The sequence below is a fragment of the Cupressus sempervirens genome, chromosome 1 (genome assembly GCF_028749045.1).
Source record: "Cupressus sempervirens isolate cs-2001-9-10 chromosome 1, ASM2874904v1, whole genome shotgun sequence".
NCBI lineage: Eukaryota > Viridiplantae > Streptophyta > Pinopsida > Cupressales > Cupressaceae > Cupressus > Cupressus sempervirens.
The window spans coordinates 66933696-66949709 of record NC_143118.1 but is presented as its reverse complement, the minus strand read 5'-3'; the positions used below and the strand labels follow the sequence as shown (position 1 = coordinate 66949709).

The window sequence follows — 16014 nt, the reverse complement described above, 5'->3', positions numbered from 1 at the left end:
TTCACTTGACTTGGCTTAACTAATTAATAAATGACTCTTTCCAATGATAACTCATTCCTCAACTTAAGTGAAATTATAAATTTAAGTTATAACTTTATAATAAACCATTTAATTATTTAATAATAATTTGACCACTAAAAATATAATAACTCCTAAAATACTCATCATTTAAATATGTTGTCTAAAATAGCAATCACACCTATTATTTCTCCATATGACCAAATGTGCTTTCCAAAAATTGAAAGGGCCATCTCAATCAACACCAACTTACCACAAATAGTAAGTACACAATACTAAGCTCAAACGAAGTCCAATCTGAGCCAAACGAAGACCAACTTGTAGCTTACTGAATTGTGTAGAAGATAAAACCCTCTCAAGCCAAGCCATTTCCTCAAAAGACCCTCTATCCACAATAATTAGCCTACGAGGATCACAATAATAGGCTAATCCTTGAAACTCTGATATTGACAAAAATTGTGACATTACAAACAAAGACCAACCTGTAGCTTACTAAATTGTGGAGAAGATAAGACCTTGCCAAGCCAAGTCACTACCTCAGAAGATCCTCTATCCACAATAATTAGCCTATGAGGATCACAATAATAGGCTAATCCCTGAAACTCTAATGCTAACAAAAATGGGGACATTACATCAAAAGAGGTTGCATTACTCATTCTAACATCACGACAATTCATGTGCTAGCATCTAAGATGGGTCCTAGATGATAATATAGCCATGATATTTGATTGTGTCTCAAAGACTAGTGTGTATATTCAAGTGAGGGATTTATTATTAACTTTTTCTTCAAGCCTTCAAAATTGATGTTTTGTTGTAAATCTCATTAACAAAGAGGAATGGTTAAAGTAAAAAGATAAATGATTATGATTTTTTTTTTTTTAATATCTTAGCTAGGATATTAATAGATGGGATTGTTCTATGAGTTGTCTATTCAAGGCATGTTTGATACATTTTGCATTATGAAAATGACATTTCTTACAAATTATGACTTAACTTGTAATTAGCTATACAAAGACTATAGCATACCAACTTTGCCTATGGGAGTCCTAGTATACCCCAAAAAAGTTTTCCAATGTATGAAACAGGATAATCCTTGATTGTGGCTTTGACTATGAAGATGCAAAGATTTGGAACGAGGGATATGTATTTTTCAAATATTTATGACCATGATTCATCATTGGCCTATTACTTAGACTTCAATTTGATGGGGCTTTGGGGCAACATCAAAATAGGGTTGAGCAGTAGCACCCCTCTCAGAGGTCTAGGGGCAATGCCCCATGGGTAAAGAAACAACTCTCCTTGCAGGGATATGGGGGCAATGCCCTTGCCATCAAGCCAAAATGAAGACCTTAAAAGCTATACGAACCTTCATGGTGCACACCATTTTCATATTTTTTAAAGATCTGAGATGGACATATCATAAACCCAACAAGCATTGAAATTCTATAGATTTTATTTTAAATAAATCTTTGGGTCAAGACTCCCCAAGTTTAGCAAGTACTCAACAAAGGTAGATTGCCTCGAGATTCACAAAGTCTCGCAACAATGGTTGTATGTCATGTAACCTCCAAAATTAGGGGATTAATTGAAGATCCATAGCCCATTTCTATAATTGGTAATATTCACAGTTCCCAGACTCTCTGTGACTCTCTTGAGTTCTATTGATGCGAGTTTTGTTCCACTACAACATGCAGAATCAAATACTTTATATTTCAAGGAGAAAGACCAAACACTCAATCCTCTTTTGATATAAGGTCATCTCTCATACTAAGCTTGAAAGGTAAGATCATGAAATGACTTCAAAATTACTTCTTAATTGTGGACTTCACTCAGTTTTATGATGTGATATGTTGGTTATCACAAAGGGACTTGTTGACACAAAAGTTTGCACCCTCGCTTGAGGTATGACCCTCAAGCGACCTTGTGTAACATGGGAACGACCTCCAAGTGTTGTACTTGCACTTTAAGGTCGAATCTCTAAAGAAGGTTGGCTTCCTTACTATTAGCGTGCACCTAAACTACTGCTTGGGAGGAAAAGAGAGAAAAACAAAAAGTAAAATACTAAAAGGGAAAGGGGGTGATGCACCAAGATAGAACACGGTTATAATCTCTACCATGACTGCACAACACATGAATGAAATACACAAATCTTGACTCTATTCTACCCTTTTAGAACTCACATGCAGGTTTAGAGTTAATTAAATGCTGAAAGGAGAGACATCTTTACAATGCAGCAATCATCAACATATTAAACACAACATATAACTCTAAGAAGTAGGAAATAAACATTAAAATAAGGCAAGTTACATGCACAAATCATGAATGGCAAGAAGAGGTAAGAAGCAGGAATTTCATTAATGGAAGGTAAAAGGAATATAGTTGTAGAGCATAAGGCTACTGCAAAAATACAACCAGAGAAGAACACTAGAAAACATATTTACAAGTGTCTTTTAAAGAGTTCAAGCATAACTCTGATCTAATTTGAAGTTCAAACCCCAACCAAGTTGGAGTTGAGTTACAAACGAGCAATAATTGAAGAATCAGAAAGAAATCTGATCGTGGAGTGCACTTGCTAGTGTAAGTGACAGGAAAGGGAAAAAAACAATGCACCCAACCGTAAGAGATCAAATCACCAAAGATTTGATCATTGCATGCATTGAAGAGACATGGAGATGAATTGGCATTGTGCAAACAAGGCCCAAGAAGTCGTTGTGCATTGAAGAACTGGCCCTGATGGCAAAAAAAACCATGGGGAGGGATAACACATGTTTTCTGCCTTCAACATGCAGGGTTGACTACAGGGGGATTTGATTTTCCCGAAATTGAATGTTGGCCATCGATGTAGATCATCTCCTTGAGAAGGACGACCGAGATGTTGAGAGAATCTCTCCAACGAAAAATTAAGTCACCACCGTCAATGTATTTCTTCCCTTCGAGATGAACAACCCAAATGCAGTGAGGAAACTCCTCCCAACCAATGATTAAGTTGTAGCCGTCAATGTAGATCTTCTATTTGAAATGGACAGCTAAGATGCGGAGAGGAGATCCCAGAGATATGCTAAATCCAATGGCTATCGTACAATTCCGGGCTTTAGAGCCTCGTGGAGACTCCGCAACATGAACAAATGCTGGAATGGAGACGTATGGCAACATGACACAATTTTGAGCTTCAGAGCATTGAAGAAACAATGCAGCGTAAGGAAACGTCAGAATGGTGACGCATGGCAGCATCATATGTTTCGCCGTTTGACAGATCAAACGGCGATCTTTTAATCTTCTAGTGAATCTCAGTCGTTGATCTGCGCATGTGCATGTTGGGTTGACTTAAGCAACAGAGATGGGACCCTCTACTACGCGGCGTAATTTCAGATTTCAGAGCCTTGAGAAAGCATTGCAGTATGAGGATGTATCGAAATGGAGACGCATGGGCATTATCTCGCGCAATTTTGGGCTTCGAAGTCTCACGGAGACACTTGCATATGAAGAAACATTAGAATGGCGATGCATGGCAGCATCTCGTGCTTTCGAGAAGATGAGCAGAAAGCTCACGAAAACATAAGTCGTTGATCACCGTAGCATGAGTCAACCCAACCCAGAACAAACCAAGCTAACTCGGCAAAAGAAGAAACTGCAGCTCACTCAGTCAAATGAACAAAACAAGCCAGCTCACAATGTTAGCCACCAACCTTAGCATGTTTACCCAAAACAAAGAACCCAACCCATTAAAGATGTCTCGGATCAGATATCAATGATGGGCTGAAAGGGGGGCAAAAATGGCCAATAAGACTTACACTATTAATTCAATGGATATCAAATCTTGCACTTCTAAAGATTTAGCTTCACAATGCGCAACAAAAATATAATTTGATTTTCCAACTTTTCTACTTCCACTTCAACTTTAACTTATAACTTTTATTTCTACTTCTACTACTACTTATAACTGCAAATGCAAGGTATCATGGATGAACTTGGACTCTACTAGATGAGGTTCTACAGAACTAAGTTCTAATTGTCTTTTTCCCTAATTATTTAAATAATTATGTAATTTACTGCAAGGAGATAAATTAAAATATCCCTTGCATATGCTTAATATTTTCTATTTCTATGCTAGTCTACTGGAAATATTTTACAGAAATAAATGTTAATATTATAAAAACTAACAAGAATGACTTGCAATACAAATAATATTTATCACTTTAAATAAGTTGGAGTTACTCAAATTAAGAACTTCTTGGACTTTAAAAATATTTTACCAATGCAATGGAAATGCTTTCAGTTCAATGCTTTAAAATAACCACTATCCTGACCTTTAGTTTTGAAAACATCCGCACACCCTTTGCAACATCAATGAATGCCAACTTTTGAGGAGTTGTGACTATCACAGCCGCTGTTAAAGGAACAACCTGCAGTAAGGATGATCCAATAAAAAAATACTTGAAGACATTCAATAATTTGAAAATCTCATTATCTGCAAGATTATTATGGCAAATATAAAATATTGATTTTATATTATTATGTGTTTATGTGTGAGTGAATTAATTACCTGGCATAATGTCAACTGTATGTCTCCTGTTCCAGGAGGCATATCAATCACAAGGTAGTCTAACTCTCCCCTACAAATGCAAAAAGACGGCGTCAAGCACAAAATAAATGTATAAAATTAATAATAAAGCTATTATTTATAATAAGTTTCAAAGATTGTATAGTTAGAGTAACATATTCCACGGATGAAGTTTCTTTTGGGTGTATGTTTGTGTTCTTGTTAAAATTTTCTGGTGCCTTAGTTTTTGCACTTTGGGCTGCACCTTAGTGATTGGGGACTGAGAAGCGCCATTAGTGGAGGAGAGATTACTTGAGGGGTGTTAAGATGCTAGTTAGAGTTGGACTTATGCTACTCTGAATGATTTTGCAGAATTTTATTTATCTTGCCTTTGAAACTGTAAGAAGTGATGACTCTACTGGTACGACACATCTTGACAAAGTGACCAACAATGGGAAAAGTGGAGACTTTAGGGGAAGCAATTTTGCCAGTCCAATTAGTAAAAAGATTGCAAAGAAGTAGATTGTACAAGTCATCATAGAATATGGAGAAAAGATTCAGTGTCATCAAATTCATTTCAAGATGTAGAAAAGTGAAGAAAGCCATTACAAATTCATGAGACAATTCTAAATTTCAAAGAACAGGGTTTTCGAAGAGCAACTGATAATTTTTCAACCAGGAAGAGATATGCCTATCCTTCAAATTACCCTATTGAAGGTGGTTTTCTTCTTGTCTGCACCATGATGGTACTTTAAGACTGTTAAATTTTTTAACCAGAATAGCATCACATGCAATAAACAGAAACTCAGAATAATATAGAAACAGATGACATCAATATTTACCCTGGGAAAATCCTCCTACTCAAGGGAAAAACCCAGCCACACCCAAAAATATATCTTCAAAATTGATTACAAGATGTTGCCTCTTTGATGCCTTTAACAAATACTGATCACTTAATGATCAGATTGGCACAACATATTATCTTCTCGCTTCAACACATCAAGAATCAGTAAGTCATGATGCACGTACATACTATAATCTAAACTTAAAATGAAAACAAATATTAAACTTGACTTCTCTCAGAGTTACTGAATCTCTGCATTAGTAGCCCCGATCTGCAGAGATTAGATATCCACCAGTACTCAAAATCACCACACCATCTCTTACAAGAAATTCCTGCGATACATGTATCATTACCAAATACCAATAAATAATGTAAGAGAGAGCAAGATGTGAAGAATATCACAAGGCAAGAGGAATATGAAACATCTCATTTTCAGTTACAAGAATTGAACCATGTCTCATATGAGATGATGCATCTTCTAGCAGTGCCAACAGAGAACTCATAAATGAAAATTAAACAATACAAAATAGACACATAGCGGAAATCTCCAAAATGTCTGCCAGATAGGACAAGGCCCATCCAACAATGAGTGGAGCTGAGAGAACTTAATGCTGGATGCCAAGTCATCATTCTGAATGGAGCATGAAGACAAACCACACAAAACCAAAAAGAAAATCACGAACATGAGCTATTGCGGCATATATAGATAACCAAAGAAAATAACTCCTCCAAAGAATAATAGAGAGAGAAACCTAATCATCATAAGAGTCCAAATGCAAAAAAAAATAATCAGCTGAATGAAGACGACAACAACAGAGTCACATACTTCAAATAATCAACTCAGTTGAAGCATACACACATATAACTTGAGCGCTGAAAGAAGCAATTAAATCCATAGGCAAGGAGAAACATCACATGTAGAAATATTTCTTCTGAAGCTACATACTTCAACAAAGACATTCGTTTAGGCTTTGATGATGGTTTTTCTAATCTTGGTGGTGAGGAGCTATGAATTCATGTCATCATTAGGAAAATAATTGGCAAAGGGATTTTTAAATTGTTAATGTTGTTAAAACTATAACTACGATCATCATACTAGGTTAACTGTGCAGATCGCATAAACTTCATCTCTCATGTAATACCGTTTGAAGGCTTATTAAAACATTGCACCTCGTTTAGGCATAATCGGCGATTTATTGTGATGAGTATATGTTAGCATTAACCTTAACTAAATTTAGTTATGTTTGTTTGTTAAACTATATCTCCTCCTAGGCGCCAATTATGAGAGAGCATTTTGGGCCGACCTAGATAGGGTCATGTCCCTTTAAGGGGCATACCCTTTGGTTATGGTATATGAGTAAGGTGTGGTTGTAGTTAAAGGACAAACAATACAATATCAAGTCTGCTCCTTTAAGCAACTCTACCACAAATTGAATACTCGCTGAGACAAACATATTTCAGAAAAATAATTAATATTGACATCTCATTTCAAGGTCAGATATAGAAGGAAGATCAGAACAACAACCATACAAAAACATATTAGCTCAGATCTGATTACTTAGAATTTGCAAAAACTTTACATGGTATCAGAGCTTTGGTAGTCAAACCTAGGCTCTGCAAATTAAACAATCAAACTTAGTATCATCATTCTCCTATCTTCAATGGCATACGCAATCAGACCTGAGGACAAGTTTGATGGGAAAGAACACTTCGATGCTTGGAAATTCAGAATCATGATGATTCTTGAAGAAAATGATGTAAAGCAGTTTGTTGATTCAGCATCAAAACAATCTGTTGTTGAACCTAATAAAACTATTTGGGTAAAGGAAACAAGAAAGCCATATAGATCATATTAGATGGAGTGAAAAATGAAATAGTACCCATGCTAATGAAACATCAAACAACATTTGATATGATGAAAGCATTATTAAATGCATATGAGGTTAATAATGCAACTAGAGTCCTCACACTAAAAAGGCAACTAAATCATATATAAATAAAGAAGGGAGAATTGATGAATTCTTACTTCCTAAGGGTTGCCAGTCTAAGAGATGAATAGGAACCATAATTAATGACACGGAACTAACACTGATGGCTATAGATGGATTACCAGATTCATGGGAAACTTTTGCACAAGGATTAAGTGTTGGAGACAATCTTCCTGACTTCAATAGATTTAAGGGAGATTGTTTTTAGGAAGAATCCAGAAAACTTAAGAAAGGGGGAAAGTTGAAAACTGAAGATGAAGAACTTCATGTTCTCAACACAAATTACTATAAAGGTAAGGAAAAGTATTTCAAGAAGAAGAAGGATAATCAAAAGAATGACAAACCTAAGAAAGATCTATCCAAAGTAAAATGCTTCAAATGCAAAAAAATTGGACACTACAGATCTAATTGCCTTGAGAATTCTAAATAGCAAGTAAACTGTACAAACATTACTAAAGAAGATAACTATGATCCTGAGAATCGTGTATTGTATTTGGCACTATCAAACGAAGTATCAAGCAAGGCATGGGTGATTGATAGTGGATCATCCTAACATATTATAGGATACAAAGAAGCACTAGACTCTATATCTGAAGAAGTTGATGGCAAAGTTACCATTGATGATAATTCTGCTCATTCAGTCAAAGGAATTGAGAATTGCACCTTGAAACTAAAGTCAGGTAGTTCTCTACATCTCAAAGGAGTACTCTATGTACCAGGACTAAAACGAAATCTATTCTCGGTTACAGCACTTGAAGATGATGGACATAATGTTGCATTCATGGATGGTAAAGTAATGACCTGGGCTAAGAACTCTTCATTTAAAAAAGCGAAATTGATTGATCAAAGAAAGGGGTATTTGTATGAATTAAATTTGTAAACCTAATCGACCCATTCAAGCCTTAATTCATGAAGCTGCTGATATAAATGAAATATGGCACAGAAGGTTAGGACATCTAAAAACCTTATCAACTATGGAGAAGATGGTTACTGGTTTACCTAAACTACATAAAGATCATTCAAGCATATGCAAAGGATGCGCTTTGGGTAAGAACACCAAAAGTCCATTTCATGATAGTGCTAGAAAAACTAACAATGTTTTGGAATTAATTCACTCAGATTTATGTGGACCTATGTTTGTTCCTTCTCTTGGAGGATTCTAGTAATATATACTTTTTATAGATGACTTCTCCAGAAAAACTTGAATTTACTTCTTAAAATGTAAAGAATCAGAAGAAATCCTTAAGAGATTTAGAGAATTTAAAACCTTAACTGAAAACTTATCAGGACATAAAATTAAAACACTTACGACTGATAATGGAGGGGAATATAGCTCAGATTTGTTTAAAGAGTTTTGTAAAGAAACAAGAATTAAAAGGGAGTATACCGTTCCTTATAACCCACAACAAAACGGGGTAGCAAAAAGGAAGAATAGGACAATTACAGAAGCTACAAGAGCTATGATATTTGATCAAAATCTAGAATATTATCTTTGGGCAAAAGCCTCTTGTACTGTTGTCTATATTCAAAACAGAAGTCTTCACTCCTACCTTAGAGATAAAACTCCTCAAGAAGTCTTTACTAAGGTTAAACCTAATATAAGTCATCTTAGTATTTTTGGGTGCCAATATATATACATGTTCCAAAAGAAAAGAGAACTAAGTTAGAACCCTCCGGGAGGAAACGTATTTTTGTTGGGTATAGTAAAACATGTAAAGCATATAGGGTTTTCATACCTGGTCAGAAAAGTATTGAACTTAGCAGGGATGTAATATTTGAAGAAGATTTAGCATTCAAAAGATCTCTAAGTTCTGAAGAACCCTCTCCCTTACCTAGTTCTAAAGAAAATACTAAATTTGAGTCTCAAAGGGAGAACACTGAAGAAATTGAAGATGAAATTCAAAACCTCAATCTTGAAGAAACCCAAAATTCTAAGAAAAGACCACTTTGGGCCATTAAGACAGTAGAGGAAGCACAAGACTTTGCTGCACCATTTGGAACATTTAGAGAAAGCAAAAGATCCAAAAGATTTTCTAGTTATGCAACAACCATGAATGATTTATCTAAATTTGAACCAACCAATGTTGCAGATGCTATTAAACATATAGCTTGGAAGGATGTCATGACAAAAGAATACCAATCCATTATGAAGAATGATGTTTGAGAAATTGTTCCAAGACCTGAAAGGAAAATCTATTGTTTCTTCCAAGTGGATATTTAAAATCAAGCATGTTGCTGACGGTAGCATTGAAAAATATAAAACTAGATTCGTGGCCAAAGGATTCTCTCAAAAAGAAGGGATTGATTATGAAGAAACCTTTGCTCCTATTGCCAGATTCACCTCCGTAAGAGCAATCCTAGCTATTGCAACATCGAAAGGATAGAAAGTACATTAGATGGATGTAAAAACAACATTTCTGAATGGAAAGATTATAGAAGAGGTATATTTGGAGCAACCTAAAGAATTTAAACTCATAACCCTAAAATTTTTGTTTGTAGGCTCATGAAAGCACTCTATGGGCTTAAACAGGCTCCAAGGGCATGGTATGAAAGAATTGATAAGTATCTCACCGGCTTAGGATTCTCCAAGAATGAAGCTGATCCAAATCTATATTATAAAAGGGATAAAGACGATATGGTAATTTTGACACTATATGTTGATGATTTACCAAGGTTGCATGGGTACTCGTACCCACACCCCTGGAACTCGTACCCACGTACCCAAGTACCGGGTAGACGTATCCCACGTACCGGGTACTCGATGGAGAGCATCATAGCTAAGGACATTGATTAAGATTCTGATTTTTTTTTTTTGGTTTTTTGTTTTTGTATTAGCTTGTTGTTTATCAAACTTAATTCAATACCAAATCAGTTTGAAACTTTGATACTCATTAACAATAAACTTTATCACTGTTCAAGTCAAAAGTTTATCATTTGCAATATGTCATATGGTTTAGGATCTTCTTGTTCATGTTTAAAGTCTGCCTTCTTTGTTATGCATCTAAGCATTTATCATGTATTATTATTTCAAACATATAGGAAATCTGAAACTGAAAACAGTACGTTACATTTGCAAACTTTATCACTGTTCTTGTTTTAAAAAACCATTGTCATGACTCATAAAATCAGATTTTTTATAAATATAAAAGTGTAATTTTAAAATAAGTTTGACATACCCAAGTACCTCCCTCCCCTATTATGAAAAATACTTTAAACATTCAGCAATAGCATATATATATATATATATATTTGACTTATGGCATATATTTTCAAATATCTTGTTTTGAATGCTCAATGTCATGACTCATGACAGATATTTTGATTTTTATATTTTCTATAAAATATTAATTATATAGAAAAAATTAAGCATACACACGTACCCCCGTCCCCTATTTTGAAAAATATGCGTACCCGTACCCGCTCCCGTACCCGTTCCCCTTCCCGTACCCACGTACCCATGCAACCTTGTGATTTACTAATAACAAGTGATGATCATCTCATAGACCAATGCAAGAAAGATCTAATCAGAGAATTTGAGATGAAAGATTTAGGACTCCTTCATTACTTCCTAAGACTGCAAGTATGGCAGAATTCTGACAGCATCATACTCGATCAAGGAAAGTATACATTAGACATCTTGAAGAGATTTGGAATGTGGAATTGCAGGCCTATGTCTTCTCCCATGGAGACTAACTTACATAAACTTAAGGAAGCGGCAGCAGAATCACCTTCCATAGATTCTACTCTTTACAAACAAATGATTGGTTCCCTTATGTACTTGGTAAATACAAGACCTGATATTGGCTATGTTGTTAATGCATTAAGTCAGTTTATGTGTGAGCCAAAAGAGATTCATCTAGTCGCAGTCAAACACATCATGAGATACTTACAAGGCACTCTTAACCTTGGGCTCAAGTATGAGAAAGTTGAATTGGACCTACATGGATACACAGACTCAAATTGGGCTAGAAGTGTTACTAACAAGAAAAGCACCTCAGGATGTTGTTTCATTTTAGGCTCAGTAATGATATCATGGATATGTAGAAAGCATTCTTCAGTAGCACAAAGTTCCACAGAAACTGAATACATTGCAGCAACGATGGCCTCTTGGGAAGCAGTTTGGGTTAGAAAGTTACTTGTAGGATTATTTGGTCAAGCCATGAATCCTACGATTATTCATTGTGATAATCAGAGTTCAATCAAGCTTTCTGTGAATCCAATTTTTCATGACAAATCCAAACATATCGAAATTCCTTACCATTATGTAAGAGATATGGCAGATAGGAATACTATAAAATTAAAATACATTTGCACTGTAGATCAAACAGCAGATACTCTTATCAAACCTCTCTCTCGGGTGAAGATAGATCACTTCAGGAAAGACTTGGTATGGATGAATTGTAATTCATTTGTATTCTTTAAATTGTTAATAAAATAATTTTATTGTCAAGCTATTGACTATTATGTGCTCCACCATTTGTATTCATTATTTTAGAGGTGAGGATCTCTGAGATGATGAACAGTTGTATGAAGGACATTATAAGAGATGACGATCTCTTAGATAATGTGCTAAACAGTAGAGATCTACTATTAGATTTAGATGAGTTTAAGATCACATTGTGATGTAGACATTGTTATGCCTATGAATCACAATTTGGATAAAGGAAGAATTTTATTATTCTTCGGAGTTTATCCTATGTTCTTGTAGATCTTAACTCAGGATCATGTTGTGATATAGGAATGCTAGTACCTATGAGTCACAACTTGGATAAATGAAGAATTTAATTATTCTCCAGATGTTATCCTGTACATTGTATTCATTGCAATATTGTTATCACTAGTATTAGTGACATGTCATATCATAGATATAGTAATATGACATAGTATCATGTGTTCAATGATACCACATGCTAAGAAGATTCAGATAGATATAGTGTATCATTCCATACTTATTCATCGTAATTGATGATGCTAGATATGTTATCTCTCAGTATGATTATCAAGTTAAGAGGGAGTGTTAAAACTATAACTACGATTATCATATTGGTCTATGCAGATCGCATAGACTTCATCTTTCATGTAATACCGTCTGAAGGCTTATTAACACATTGCACCTTGTCTAGGCATGATCTACAATTTATTTTGATGAGTATATGTTAGCATTAACCTTAACTAAATTTGGTTATGTTTGTTTGTTAAACTATATCTCCTTCTAGGTGCCGATTATGAGAGAGCATTGTGGGCCAACCTAGATAGGGTCATGTCCCTTTAAGGGGCATGCCCTTTGGTTATGGTATATGAGTAAGGTGTGGTTGTAGTTAAAGGGCACACAATAGAATATCAAGTCTGCTCCTTTAAGAAACTCTGCCACAAATCTAATACTTGTTGAGACAAATATATTTCAGAATAACAATTAGTATTGACATCTCATTTCAAGGTCAAATATAGAAGGAAGATCATAACAGAAACCATACAGAAAGGTATTATCTCAAATCTGATTACTTAGAATTTGCAGAAACTATACAAATGTTAGTGTAGTTTCAGTCAGATAAAACTCACTATGTGTGTGTGTGTGTGTGTGTGTGTGTGTATTAAATAAAATACTAATGAATAGACATGTCCCGTGAAGGGACATGTCTATCCATATTTCATCTAATATAAGAGAGATGGCTGTCATTTGGAAAGTATATATCGAAGAGGCAATGCAACTACATTTGCAGCAATCCATAAAAACTAACATGATATCAAAGCCAAATTGCAAATGTAAAAGAAGATACATTTAAAACAATAGATAGCATAAGTGGAGTCTGCACCAAAGAAACATGATTAGCAGATTCTAAAACAACAGAGATTCAATATGTCGGATGTTAAAAAGTTTGGAAGAATTAAATACAAAAAGCAGTGGTGATGAAGATTCAAGGGAACTACTAAACAATAAAATAACGTCAATCAAAATACTAAAGACAAAACTCATATTCTGATAAGTATTTATGATGACATCGATAATCATACATGGCAGATGTTGTATGGTATTCTTCTTGGATGACTGTGCGTATACTAATACCAAATTAAAGTTATCGAGCACTAATATATATACTGCCATGTTAGCATATGTCACAGCCATGTCAACAAGTTAGAGATTGTGCAGGAAGGCAATACAACAGGTGATATATTTTTGGAAGGACTGATTAAATAAAAAAGGAAATAAGTATTTACAACAATAATAAAAGTTGCGACCTTAGAAGCTAATTAGAATAAATGGAAGTCTATATTAGTCATACGCTTCATAAACAGAACCTATTTTGTGGAAGTATATTCATGCAATAAATTGAATTCAATTTGTATTCTGCAGTTGTGGCGAAAGTCTCAGTTTGTTTTGGTCAAAGACATCAGTAATAAAGAACAACAAAGGTCATGATGGAGTCTAAAATCATGCAGAGATATAAATATTCAAATAAGCAACGACGGTTGCTCTCAAAATGATTATTTTCATAGCAGCGACAATCTATGAGAAAGGTCAACATGAAATTGAAGGCAGCGTGTACTCAACACATTGATAAACCAAAATAAATGAAGTTGCCGATAATACAAAGAGATATGAGTTTATTCCAAGTCAACAATAAAAAAGAAAAAAGAAAAAAAGAGTTAGTAATGATATTAGTATCAAGAGGACAAATCAAGAAGCATAAAAGATTGCATCAAAGATGTTGATCTACAGATATAAGTATTTTCCTTGAATGTTACATTTATTTATTCATTGCAGTCTCTCTCTCTCATTTGTATTTTAGTACATATTATAAGAGCTATTTGCCTTGATCTTTTCCTCTGAGAATGTTCTTGCAGGAAAAGGGAGATTGATATCAGATTCAGAGGGAGTCTGACACTTCTTCAAAGACAGCTTTGGATGAGGAGCTCAAATGATTGATATTTCGAGGGAGTTCAAAAGTCCATGTGTGACTATATGATTTTAATGGACCTACCCCATGTGTACATCATGAGGAAGGGATGACTTCCAAATGATTATCACTTCTATTTGCAGAAGTTATTGAAAGGTAATTATCTCATGTGCTACACTCTTGAACCCCACTTTGTTCCATTATTTTGTCATCGTTTAAAACTTGTCCCTCCTAGCATGCCTCCTTGCTAAATCCTATCTCCCCAAATGAGTCACCCATTGGAGCTGGAGTTTTGACCTTCCCTTTACAAGGAAACCTTTCCCAAAGTAACCCTGAATTCTAATTCCCACCATGTGGTAAGATCCATGAGGTGCCTTCAACCCCCAAGCTTCGATAATCTTACTTGTTGCACTATTCATTTCCACCTGCCTTCCTTCACGACCTAGGTTTCCCTATTGACCCAATTGAATGCCACAACTAATCCAGAAGGATTTTCCTATCTAGAATTATGTGTTAATCTTAGGGGCATGGATCCATATGCATTATCAATGATTTTAAAATATCATTGTTCCAATGCAGCCATTAATGCAGTGGTTAGAAATTTGAATTTCAAGCCAAAAAATAATCATGCCATCTCCAAGTCATTGTTTTAGAGAATTTCACAAGCTCTTTCTTGGCCTACATACCAAAATCTAATAGCACCATTCATGCAAATAACATCTGGAAATTGCATCAAACATTCGCGGCAGCATACCAATCGTGTGATTGGGCAATTTAATGAAAAGCCCAACATCCTTCTCTATGTATTAAGGGCAAAAAGATTTCATTTGGAAAAATTCTGTAATTTTACTCAAAAAATAGACCCCTACCATCATTGTTTTGAGCCTAGTGTCAAGCAATCAGATCTTATGATAAAAACCTTTAGATTTGCCAGAAGATCAAAAGATAAAAGGCTTATAGTTTTGAAAATCGAAGAAAGAAACCCTTTCGATTCTATATGAAAATTGCATCCAAATGTTGTGAATGTGCTTCATGAGTTGCAAGTGTTACAAGCTAGGTTTGTCATTGCACCAAAAGATCGACCTATTAATGCTCAAAACAACCACTAGACTTATAGAACACAAGAGGCAGATAAACCATGTCATGAATCCCGAAGGGGAACGTTGGTGGTTAGTCCAACAATACCTCCCTCAGCATTACCTGAGGAGATTCAAACCTCTGACCAAACTCTAATACCACTTGCTACAAGCTAGAAATGTCGATGCACCAAAAGATCAACCTATTAATGCTTGATACAACCACCAGACTTATAAAACATAGGAGGCGGTTAAGCCATGTCATGAATCCTGAAGGGGAACGTTGGTGGGTAGTCCAACAGCAGGTTCAAGCATTCACAAGTTTGTGTGATCTATAAATGTAGTATATTTTAGTATAGTACATTCCAATCATTGTTGTTGTTAAAGTTATTTTACTGTTATTATAGCATGTCTTACTTATTACGGGATACTATTAACAATACAGAAAATATTTCAGTACTTGCCTGAAGCTTGGTGGCAAGTATTTCAGTGATTAACTTGCAAGCCACTTCTACTCGCACAATGGTGAGTTAATCATTGAGTTTCAAATCTATGCTGACAAATTGACAATGTCATTAACTAACAGTGATACATATATTCAGCCATACAGGTTCTTTATGACTACATGCAGGCAAGCAAAACATATTTAAAG

General features: G+C 35.0%; 1 protein-coding gene across 7 annotated transcripts in view; it reads right to left on the bottom strand.

Annotated features, from left to right (window-relative positions):
* Positions 1-16014, bottom strand: part of HCF101 (ATP binding protein) — a 102477-nt gene that overhangs the window by 48438 nt on the left and 38025 nt on the right. For all 7 annotated transcript variants that reach the window (XM_089816572.1, XM_089816588.1, XM_089816578.1 and 4 more), the window contains 2 exons: positions 4562-4631; positions 4326-4421 (listed from right to left, as the gene is read on the bottom strand). In XM_089816572.1, the coding sequence (XP_089672698.1) occupies positions 4326-4421; positions 4562-4631 (166 nt within the window). The remainder of the gene's footprint in view (positions 1-4325; positions 4422-4561; positions 4632-16014) is intronic.